Here is a 12,940-nt window from a genome sequence, read left to right as displayed (position 1 = left end):
ATGATTCCCAACCTGTTTCTGCTGCCATTATTCTTGATAAGTGTAAATATGCCAAGACTTATCATTCACTGTGCTGCATAATCTGCGAACATGTGTTGTTTAAATTCTGCACAAAAATTGTCCGCTCTACCTTAACATTGTGTCTCGGAATTAATTCCATCATGTGCTGATTTGAAGATGGGCAGTAAAGTTGCCAGAATGAAAAATAACACTGTCACTGTTCACGGTCCTTATCTAGACCCATTTTCCTCTAATAATTTACGGTTTAACGTTTACGCAGCATCTCAAGTTGCAGTCATAGTCTGGTTTCTGGTAGTGGGGTCAGCCAGTTTCTTACCTGTGACAAAGCACACACCAGTTAAGGTGGCATGCAGTTGCAGCATACACAGGTGGTGAAGTAGTCATGTGGGCTTAAGGTCAGAAATCCCTGAGAGAGGGTGAAGTTCTGCAGTAAAAGAGTGCAGGACACTCTAGTGACATGCTTACTTAGATGCTTTGCATTCTAGCACGGGCATGACGGATGAGTATTGTGGCACACCTAGGAATTTGTGTGTTTAAAGACTTTATGGTGTGCATTGTTTGATGTGTTGATGCTGTTTTGAAGTTATTTGTACAAAAAAAATGAAAGAAAATTTATAATACAATCTTCCATGGCCTTTTCTTTTTTGTATGTTGTCTCTGTCATGTGAACCATTATAGTCTGCCATCCACCTTGTAAAAGATCATCTGTGTGGTGGCACTAGGCTGCCACGTTAACCTGGCCACATAAGTGTAAATCCACCATTTATTGTCCAGTGCGTGCAGTCATTTATAGACTGGATTTTCGCCATATCCAAAAAAAATGATGTGGCCATTCTTGGGCACTTTTTAAAAAGCTTGTGCAAAAGATTGCTTATTAGGTAAAAGAAGACATTGGAAAATGAGTGTGCCTACATTGTGACCATACATTGTTATATTATTTACATGCCTTTGTGTCATTTTACTAATAAATGAAAATGATAAAAGTAATTATTTTCCTTTGCACAACTGATAAGTCAGCATTACATGATGGAGTTAAAAATAATGTATTTAATAAAGACTGGACTTGCATAAATCTTTTTTGTATAATGAAGAAATCCTGATTTACAAGATGTTGATACCAAATAAAAAAATCTAAATAGCAACATACATACTTCTATATTGAAATGCAATATTTATAAGGTGTGGAAGTGAGGTCTGTATACAGTCACATAATAGATTAAAGTGCAGAAGTTTAGCAAAAGGTGAAAATGTTGCTTCCCCTCCCCCAGTTGGAGCCAGATGTATTGAAAGGCATTTGGGCGATCTACAAAAAATGACTTCATTATTTAGCTTTCCTTCCCCATACGCCTATAATGTTTAAGTGAAAGAAAAAAAAAAGATTGTGTTCTCACAGCCAGTGGGATAGAACAAGTCGTCTCTTTTGTGATTGACACTCTGCTAGTCATCAGTAGCAGAGGAGGCCCCTGCTGTTTTGAAGGCCTTGTTTGGATGACAGCCCAGTCGAGGTCTGCATCTCAGACCTCCGCTCTGCCGACCTGCTCTTGAGTGTCTCTAGATAGAAGGGCTTCCAAAATATGTCTGCATTTCAAGACGAAATTGGCTTGGAATAGCCTAGAAAGAGTTCTCTTGGGGGTAAGAGAAGGCGCCACTACAGCTGAGACCTGTGTTTTTGAACTTTTGTTTTTCAGACCATTACCACCTTTTCAAAATTATTTTTATTTTATAATATATATTTTCCTACTTTTACAGAGTGTTTTGAGTAAAAACACAAAAGACATCTGTCCTTAATACAGACCACGTCTTTGTACCTGGATTAAATAAATGCTCAATTGCGTTCCATACTCTTAGACACTAGAAGACACTGCTGTGACATATACTGACAGTCTTTGCAACAGTGCATTTTCTTACCACATAATAGCAGGGGTTACTTATAATCAAAATCATCACCATTTATTTATATAGCGCCACTGATTCCACAGCGCTGTACAGAGAACTCATTCACATCAGTCCCTGCCCCATTGGAGCTTACAGTCTAAATTCCATAACACACACACAAACAGAGATAGATAATTCCATTATATTATGCAAAAAAAGTATTTCTTGGTTTCTGTTTGTATAAAAAGTCCAAATATTCAGTAACACATAGAAACCAGACATTTGTCTTTATTGTCGAACTTGCTAGAGAATCAGGGTTTCTAAACATTTTCTTAACGTGTACTCCTGTCTGATGGTCAAAGTCCAACCAAGTACTCCCTGAAGTATATAGACTTTGTTTGAAATACCCTCAACTGTATGTACATTTATTTGTAGTACCATTAATCTGAGTATATTTATACCAAATCACTCAGATTAGTTTTGCAAATGTTCTATTATTTGCCATGTACCACAGGTTGAGAACCTAGGAGCCTAGGTTAAAGTCAATTTTGGTTTTTATGGGTTTCTGTACTTAAGCTTTTTCGTTTGTTTGTTTTTTAAAGTGATAACCTCCATTGTTTAATAAATAGGTACATTTTGAGTAAAATCACATATTGACATTTTCTTGTACCTTTTTCTACTTGTTTGCATGAAGTTGGACATCTTGCTGCTAGGTATAAATGTTTGGTAGCGATGTGTGAAATCCCTACTTTATAAATAACAGTTACTGGAGTTTCAAGCTCCAGTGCATGGAATGTAAAGAAGCAGATCAGCAAGCATCAACAACTGGCACATGTCTATTGCCTTATAAAAGGCGCTGTGATACTCATTCTTCCTGAATTTTACTTGGAGAAAATGCTGTGGATGCTCCTTGTGGGTGCCCTCTATCACTGTGACTTTTAACAACCCAGATTACAGTAATACACTGCTGTCCACACTGCATTTGCTATATAGCTGTGCAGAAAGCGCTGCAGCATTGCCTGTCTGATTTATATCTTCCTCTTTTCCCTTTAAAAAAATAAATAAATAGCTGTAAACTGAAAACTAAAACAAAATGCTTTTTTTGCATTTTGCTTTCATGTCGAAATGACTGAAAAACTTTTTTTTTTTTTACCAACACTTTCACAAAACAGCCCAAGAGTTTAATGTCCAGCTCAAAACTATATATTGTTTTTCTTACTTATTCCCTGTTGGGAATGAAGTTGCTGAAGAAATAGATTATCCATGTAATGTACTGAACTCTGAGCCATAGCTAAAATAACCTTCTATAATCAGATGGCACAATGTTCTGTTGGTGAAGCAAATGTCAGTAAAAGTTTTCTAATTTAATAAAGAAATTGGTGTATGCTCAGATATGCTGACCTCACTTGTGCAGGCAGCTCTGGCTGGTGTCAGTGACACAGTCAGTAGAGAAGACGGCAGGTTGACCTGTATCCAAGAATGGCAGAGCTGAAGCTTTTTCATTCGAGCATATTACTGAAAGGGCCAGGAACATAGAAAAAAATATTTACCTAAAACAGTGCAAACATTGGACTGCCTCAGTATAGCAATTCTGCAAACAGTAAGCTTGTAAAACAAAAAAAAAAACCTTGTATAAATCATTTAAAGAATTATACATATGAATTAAGTAGAAAACAACAACAATGGATGGAGTTTAAGGAAAGTGTACAGAGAAGCTTTTAATCCACCTGTGGTACATTGTGGTGCTCGAAGCAGAAATACCCTAGGGTGAGTGCTTGTATGCAGAGAAAGGGTTCATTGATTCATTAGAAGCAACAGTGCATCAGCTTTTTCTTCTTATAAGAAACGCTTGACAGATGTGGAAAACAGTAGAGCACACTTTTTTCTTTGCTCCAATATTTTGCCATGATTTACACTAAATATGGTCTGTTTGCTTCTGCATAGGGGTCAGTAATCCTATGTATCCACCCTTTGTTCCCTCCTATATCAAGCGGTAAACAATGAGAGCACACCATGGGGGCTCAAGACCAACCTTTTTATGTGTATCCTTACAATGATGACTACTTCATATGCAAAGGAATAGAGAAAAATATGTTTTCTATTGTTTAGAGCAGTGGTTGCCAACCGGCGGTCATCTGAACTTTCACCTGAGGCCCCCAGTTCCTTCCTGCTTTATTGCCAGATTTGATGGTTATAGCTTGCAACACTTGTGTAGAATGCCTGCTGATATGTTATTGCAAATAGGTGTCTTTCTTACCAACGTACAGTCATGGCCAAAAGTTTTGAGAATTACACAAATATTATTTTTCACAAAGTCTGCTGCCTCAGTTTTTATGATGGAAATTTGCATATACTCCAGAATGTCATGAAGAGTGATCAGATGAATTGGCATTAATTTCAAAGTTTGCCATGACAATGAACTTTATCCCAAAAACAGCATTTCAGCCCTGCCACAAAAGGACCAACTAACACAGTCAGTGATTCTATCGTTAACACAGATGAGTGTTGATGAGGACAAGGCTGGAGATCACTCTGAAATGCTCATTGAGTTAGAATAACAGACTGGAAGATTTAAAAGGAGGGTGGTGCTTGAAATCATTGTTCTTCCTCTTAATCATGGTTATCTGCAAGGAAACGTACAGTCATCATTGCTTTGCACAAAAATGGCTTGACAGGCAAGGATATTGCTGCTAGCAAGATTGCACCTAAATCAACCATTTATTGGATCATCAAGAACTTCAAGGAGAGAGGTTCAGTAGTTGTGAAGAAGGCTTTAGGGCACCCAAGAATGTCCAGCAAGCGCCAGGACCGTCTCCTAAAGTTGATTCAGCTGCGGGACACCACCAGTGCAGAGCTTGCTTAGGAATGGCAGCAGGCAGGTGTGAGTGCATCTGCATGCACAGTGAGATGAGTGAGGCAAAGACTTTTTGAGGATGGCCTGGTGTCAAGAAGGCCAGCGAAGAAGCCACTTTTCTCCAGGAAAAACATCAGGGACAGACTGATATTCTGCAAAAGGTACAGAGATTGGACTACTGAGGATTGGGGTAAAGTCATTTTCTCTGATGAATCCCCCTTTCAGATTGTTCGGGGCATCTGGAAAAACATTTGACCAGAGAAGGAAAGGTGAGCGCTACCATCAGTCCTGTGTCATGCCAAAGTAAAGTATCCTGAGACCATTCATGTGTGGGGTTGCTTCTCAGCCAAGGGAGTAGGCTCTCACAATTTTTCCTAATAGCACAGCTATGAATAAAGATGGTACCAAAACATCCTCCAAGAGCAACCATTTAAGAACAGTTTGGTGATGAACAATTCCTTTTACAGCATGATGGAGCACCTAGCCTTAAGGCAAAAGTGATAACTAAGTGGCTCGGAGATCAAAACATCGAAATTTTGGGTACATGGCCAGGCCAGGAAACTCCCCAGACCTTAATACCATTGAGAACTTGTGGTCAATCCTTAAGAGGCGGATTGACAAACAAAAACCCACAAATTCTGACACACTCCTATCATTGATTAGGCCATCAGTCTGTATGTGGCCCAGAAGTTGATTGACAGCATGCCAGGGCGAATTGCAGAGGTCTTTAAAAAGAAGGGTCAACACTGCAAATATTGACTCTTTGCATAAACTTAATGTAATTGTCAATAAAATCCTTTGATACTTATGAAATGCTTATAATTTTACTTCAGTATACCACAGCAACATCTAACAAAAATGTCTATAAACACTGAAGCAGCAAACTTTGTGAAAACCAATATTTGTGTCATTCTCAAAACTTTTGCCCAAGACTGTAATTCTGATTTGCCTGCACTGCTTTCACTGATTTGAGCAGCATTGATAGACACATCTGTCTCGCTGAGTCTGAAATGAATCCAGTTTCTCCTCTGCTTTCTACCAATTTTTCCCATCTATCCTGTATCCTTTGTAGTTTCATTGATGAACTTTCCCTGTGTCTCCTGGTGCCTTTAGCTTTATTTATGTATGACTTGTAATTGGATTCTGGCAGTAATTTCTATAGTATTATTGAGATCAAATAATGTAACCTTCTGTCCCATTAGCAATAGTGTGTCTCTGTACTTCAAGAGTTGTAGATTTGGGTCTTCTTTCAAATTTCTGCGCTTTGCGAAAATGTTTTTGTCAATGTTTATATATATTTTCCTCAAGACTGTTCGATCCATGAAGTATGGAATATGGGAGTAAATACAGTTAGAAGGTTACATTTTACAACCATCTTGTGTTGTGGGAGGAATGGAGGGTAAATTAATTATTTTCAGACAGATTTGGAGTTGGGAGTGGGGTGCTCAACTCTAAATCACTGTAAAAATAAAGCTGCCCATTATTTGTGTGCTACATGTAAGGTGGTTTGTGAAAGTGTGAATTTACTCCGATCTCTAAATGAGGCCCTCTAAACTATTTATTGGATTCTCCATTTTCTTGTGACATCACAGAAGTTATGTGAAGTATATTAAGAACAATTGGTTGTAATTAACCCATCATATATCATGTTTTCCCAGTATTTCTTTGAGATGTGATATTACTGTGTCTGCTGTATGATTTTGTAGCATGGCTATTTCAAATGACCTGTAGTAATCCACTATAATTAAGAAAGCCGCCTCATTCCACGGGAACAGGTCTGATTCTAAAACTTTCCATGCCCGTTCTGGGATTTCTCGAAGCATCAATGGGTCTTTGATGTTTCTACTTTAATTTACTTGACATGTTTGACAATTTGTGTTAAACTTCTTAATGTCCTCATTTATGTGTGGCCAGAACATTGCATCTCTGGCATGTCTCTTGGTAAGCACTGTTTCCAGGCGACCATGATGTATTTCTCTCACACTGTTACTGTGTAGATACTCATATGCACCCATTTTTCTCTGACACCAGGTTCTGCAGGTACCCATAGTCATTGATTGTGGTATGCACTTTATTTTCTTTTGTAGGCCACCCTTCATGTATTGTTTGTATCCATTTCTTTAGACATTATCCTCAGTTGATGTCTTTCCATATATTTGGCAGTGGAAGGTGTGCTATAATTCCATGTACTTGTCCCTCCTCTCCATCCTATCTGGGGACAGCATTCTGTTAATGTGTCTGCATTGGGATGTCTTTGTCTGATATGTTTTGCACTGATGTATAGTCCTTTGCAGGCATGGTGGAGCTGCAGTCTGGAGATTGTGAAATATATGTTACAGTGCCTTGTGGTCTGCTGCAACCACTGCCTTGCGTCTAGTAATGTAATGATGGCATTTCTTACAGCATAGTCAACTTTTCTCAGTCTATGTGTAAGTAATATGTGTGGGTCGCATGTCATGTGAAGATTAGTGCTACTGCCTAGCAACAGCTCTATCCCTGTTTGTGATGCACCTACTTAAATCACAGCAACTTTTTCTTTTTTCTGATATATTTATTGAAGAAATGATTTCAGCAACCTAAACAATAAACACTGTCACTTTGAAACCGTAACATTTCTTTGTTTTTAACTTATTGTAACACAGAAGGGTGGGAAATGTGGGTATGGGAGTAGGGTGGTGAGTACAGGATGGCATCTTTGTGGCCAATTGACATAAAATAATTCGTGCAATGGAACATTAAAATGTACACGACAAGAGAAACTATCCGTACACTCTTTAGGAAATACATCAAGTGCTCCAGTTCTGCTTGGCAGTAGATCCAGAGGGAAAATGACAGGGCCTATAGTATCGATGGAAAAACAATTTTCCGATATTAAATAAATGTAATATTCTTTTCCGTTTCCTTGGTTGAGTTGTTTTTGACAACCTCAAAAACTTTAGTGTTGCCAGTCACCAATTTTTCCCATCTATCCTGCATCCTTTGTAGTTTCATTGATGAACTTTCCCTGTGTCTCCTGGTGCCTTTAGCTTTATTTATGTAGGACTTGTAAATGGATTCTGGCAGTAATTTCTATAGTATTATTGAGATCAAATATTGTAACCTTCTACCCATTAGCAATAGTGTACTTGAGGAATTGTAGATTTGGGTTTTATTTCATATTTCTGCGCTTTCCGAAAATGTTTTTGTCAATGCTTATGGGTAGATGTTGATTTGATTTTTTAGTTTAAAAATGTAACATTGTAAATGAAAAGTACAATTTAAACACATTTAATGAGTGTCCCTTTAAACAACAGGCAGTCTCACTTGTGCTCTTTTCCATATAGGGAAATTTATTTACTTAAAAAGTCATTAAACCTAAAATACACGTTGGATTTTATAAAAGAGCTACTAATAACTTTCACAAAATATGTACAGTATGTAAAAATTTCAGAAACTTATTGGAGCTGAAGATCTTTTAAATAAAGTTGTTATATTGAAGAGTGTTTTTTCCTATATCCAGCAGATTTCTTGTCCTATTAATAGACATTGCAGCCAATTTCTTTTAGCCACTTTTTGTAGATCATGAATGAAAACAGTATGACCATAATATGCTTGGCCACATAGCAAATATAAACATAGGGTGCAGATTCAGTTGTCCGCCACGTTTCTCAGAATATCGCAGCCATATTTTTACTGTTAATATGGTACAAAATAACGCTTTTTTTTTGCTCGCGCCGCTAGCGAAAATGAGCGTGGGAGGTGCCTCACGTGGATTTTTTTTTACAATTGAATTCCCCCCATAATGTCAGAATTCTCAAGTTACAATCCTATTAGTACTAATTGTATATAAGCCAATTTGTGCTCTTTGTTTAATAGGTCTTCTGGTAATAGTTAAGTTTTTCTATTATTTTTTTTTTTTATAACAGAGAAAGATACTTTCTTAATATTTGAGTGTTACAGAGTGCTCTTGAATATTTAAAGCTGTTTTAAATGTGTCTTTTTCTTATTTTTCAGATTGATTCAGGGTCTATGAAGAACACTATGAAAGCTTTAACTGAAATATTTTATGCTTCAATATTTGGATATGATGAGGTATGGTATTACTGTACAACATGTCAATGCTCACGACAGTTATTCTGTGTTTTAGATCCAAGATTTAAATATTACTTTGCAGTGCAGTAGATCATTGTTGACCAAAAGGCACCTGAGGGAGGGATCATGAAGCAAGAACCATCTACCTCTCTTAGTCCTTGTTAGTAATCATTCAAATTCAGCATACTACAAGTCCCAGAAGTCAGACAGCAAAGTTTGCCTTTAGCTAAAGCTAGGTACACACTGCAAAAACTTTTGACCATTTTGTTATCACTAACGATTTTACAAACGACTGAAGTTCCAATCAGTCTGCCAATTCATGTGTACATACTATACACGATTTACCTTCAGATCTTTGCTCTTCATCTGGTCCAAGAGCAGTGTTAGTCGGTCATCCCTGTCGCACTGATTATAAGATACAAAATAAACTTTGACTTTTCCACAATGTCATTATAAATTTCGTTAGCTTCTGTGTTTTTGAAATGTCTCGGAACAGATGAGAATTACTCCACCTACAGCACTCTACATTTAACAACACAGACACAGTGGCGGTTCCAATTCTGTCTCTTGACCAAAAGTTGTGTGAATGCATACACAGTGCTGGATTGGAAAACGGTTAAAGGTTTTTAAACAGACTGAGCAATCAAATGAAACTACTATCGGTACTTTGGACCGACTTTTGTTCATCATTTAAGTGTACACACTAATGGCTAAATGGTCGTTTATCGGGTGTTTGGCCCAAAACTTGGTGAAAAACCTCCAGTGTGTACCTAGCCAAAATATATGTATGATAGATAATAGGAGCTTATCATTTCTGATGCTCGGATCAGACTGTTCAAATCTATAATATAAATGTCTAGTGGCGTGTGTTAGTGTGTCTGTGTGTGTGTGGAAAAAATAAAACCAAGCTGCAGCGCCACCTGCTGGGCGGAGTTATACACTGACCTACTAAATTCTTAGTGTTTGTGGGGAAAAAAATTCAGAAAGGGCTGAAATTTGGTATACTAAAATGTTTTTAATTTGTTAATTTAATTTGTTAATTGTTAAAAGTGTTTATAAAGATTTTAAAAAAATATATATATATTTCTTGAAGGAGAAGTGACAGTTGGGAGTGGTTGGTGGTTGCCGGGGGTGACAGTGGGGAGTGGTTGGTGGTTGAGGCCTGGGCTATGGCCCAAATGCATGACAAGAACCTTTTTAACACCTTAAGTAGCTTGATTTGACTAGAATGCATGAGTATCATGCACGGGTTAACTTGTTCTAGTATATGTAGGGATTGATATTATTTAGGGTCACTTCAATGCATGAGGTAGGACTGCATGATTATTAATAAAGTCAAAGTTTAAAAGCCTAGTGGTCAGTTTCAGTGCAAGTCGCCATCTTCAAATCATCGCCAAACAAATCACTATGTTTTTAATGTATGACCCAGTAAAGTTAATTTATATTTATTTTTAATAATCCTGTATTCTTATCTTATTATCTGATGGATGGAATGGTTTGCAGTGGTTAATCCTTATGCATTTTGGAATTTGCATAGGAGATCACCACTCCCATGGCTTTGTAAAATGACAAGCATCCTAGACTTGTTCTAATGTTATTCACGGCTAGGTTATAGATAGTGATGTAGTCTAATCTAATGACTCGTGCAGCCAGCCAGTCCTCACTTAACCTGTTGCTTAGACTGTGAACACATTTCTCTGGTGGTCTGATGTGTACTTGGACAAAGTTGTGCACAGATTAGTATGAAATATATATTATGATTTTTAGGGGCAAAGGAAGAAGTACACCAATTGTGGTTACCTTTATCCTGGAATTTGTATAAGGACATGTCCACCCTCACTTTTCAATTGATGGCATATGGTCGCTCTCAATACCTTGTATATATTAATTAGCCTAGCAAACTCGGCTCTTCAACTCTGTGTTTTTCTGCACACAGTAGGAAACAAGCACAGAATTTGACACAGGAGCAGCATATCAGTATACACGTGACAGGAGAGGACAGCATGCGAGTGCTTAGTTCCCTAGGCTAATGTACGCATACACAGAGAGAGCCTACCGTGGTTTTTACAAGTTTGTAGTGCTGTGACTCTCAGAATGCAGCATCAGAGGTGCAAGAATGTCTACAGACTTATGGTAATGAAAGTAGCATGCTGCTTCCATATAGTTTTAAAAATAAATCGCTATATTAAAATACCCTAAAGTAATAATGCAAAGCTTCAGAGTGAGTGCAATTTAAAACGTAATCTGTAACATTGAGGATAACAAACTTTCAAAATAAATCCTGTTGATTTTGACAACCATTTTAAACCACATTGGGATGCCTATTTTGTTTGGTGGGCCGAACAGTAAATGCGATAAGACTGGGACCACGTGATTGTATGCAATCATTGTCTGACTACCCTTATGGTGCCTTTGGATCTGGCTGAATTTTATGTCCAGCTTAAATGGTTTTGCCTCCAAAATGTAATGCTCAACTCCAATCCCCCACACTGTCTGTGCAAATGCCGAAGTTTGTGGGCCTGGAGACTTAATTCTCCCTACAGATTTCTATGCTGAAGCTAGCACAACGAAGTGCCGTTAGAATTACAATTTGTCCTCCCGTCTGTCCTATACAAGGCTATATAGAGGGGGCTGGCCGCCAAATTGTACTTCACACTGTACCGCGTCGTATAAGCTTCTGCACTGCAAGGTGCAGGGGAACATAGGCCCGTAGATAGTTGGGGACACCAGAGAGAAGTACTATTAGTTTAATATGCGGGCCATAAATAACAATGTTTTTATGAAACCCTCTCTGATGCAATGTTTTCCAAATCCAGTACTGAGGGAGTCCTAAAAGTGCAGTTTTTAGGTTACACCTGGAATAATTAGACCACATGTGGATCTTTTACATTGCGTCAGTCAGTAATGAATACAGCAAGGAGATATGGGAAAACATGCACTGTTGGTGCATTCTGAGGACTGGATTTGGGAAACCTCGATGTAAGGAACAAGTGATGTTCATGTGGAGAAAGACAAAACACCCTCATTCTCCTGGCAGAGTTTTCTTACTGCTATTTTAGATACTTTACTATGCTCTCTGACACATTGTTTTTCCTTCATAGGCATAAACCATTTTTGTTGTTTCCTGTTTTAGGGGATTATATCTGATGACCGTGTTCTGGCTGCAGCTCTGTGGCGAAATATTTTCAATATGCGTTGTGATGATCCCAGACAACTGGAACTAATGGTTGAATATGTGCGCAAACAGGTAAATTGCCTCAGCCCTGTTTCTACTTCCAAATTTCCACCTTGCCCCCAAGACATTTGCCATCTTATCTAAAAAAAAAATCCAAATATTTTTTTATTCTTTTTTTTTCTTTTCTTTATAAATGGGAAAAATTATTTTACTGTGCAAGATAAAAATGTATCTACTTTGTTATCTTTTCTACATGTCCCTAATATATAGATAATAACTTGAGTTGAACTATGAATGAAATTATTTTTCAGATAAGTATACAATGTTTGTGAGATGAAAGTCAAACTTACTTTTGCTGTTTCAGAGAAAATAAATTTTTGTGTGCATTTTGCTCTGTTTTTGAGAATTAAAATATTACACTGGCATACTCTGTATGACTGAAGAGAGGTTTCCTGAAGTGGTGCGATTGATCCCACAATCTCCCCACATCAGTTTGACAGCAGCCTCTCACCACTACTTTGTGGTGTTGGAGGACCCTGCTCTTTCCATTGACTAATCAATTCCATGAGCGTACAGGACACGAACGGTCATTCAGGATACTGGCAGGCATAACTTTTCATTGTCTGCAAATGTACCTATTTGCTTGGGTCACATATACAAAGGTGCATGCAGAATTCTGGTTTTGAAAACTGCTTGTAGAAAATCCAACTGCACCCTACTGTTGCATAATTACAGGTCTGACTGGGAAATACACATCATGTTAAGAGTGAAAGCATAAATTTAAAGTCCATCCTACTTTACCTTAGGACCACCCCTTCATTAAGGTTTACTTTTTTTTCTCCAAAATACTGCTTGGTTTAGCCCCATGTATGTCTTATATTATTTAAGAGACTGTTGGGACCTCAGGATTGTTATCATCGTAGATTTGTATGGCGCCGCAGCGC

The 12,940-nt window shown here is 37.8% G+C and overlaps 1 protein-coding gene across 1 annotated transcript in view; it reads left to right on the top strand.

The window, feature by feature from the left end:
• Positions 1-12,940, top strand: part of UQCC1 (ubiquinol-cytochrome c reductase complex assembly factor 1) — a 101,871-nt gene that overhangs the window by 73,701 nt on the left and 15,230 nt on the right. The window contains exons 8-9 of the mRNA XM_075176944.1: positions 8,744-8,821; positions 11,955-12,068. Of these exons, the coding sequence (XP_075033045.1) occupies positions 8,744-8,821; positions 11,955-12,068 (192 nt within the window). The remainder of the gene's footprint in view (positions 1-8,743; positions 8,822-11,954; positions 12,069-12,940) is intronic.

Source organism: Mixophyes fleayi, chromosome 6, assembly GCF_038048845.1.
Source record: "Mixophyes fleayi isolate aMixFle1 chromosome 6, aMixFle1.hap1, whole genome shotgun sequence".
NCBI lineage: Eukaryota > Metazoa > Chordata > Amphibia > Anura > Limnodynastidae > Mixophyes > Mixophyes fleayi.
Note: the sequence above shows the minus strand (reverse complement) of the source record. Positions and strands in the feature narration are given on the sequence as shown.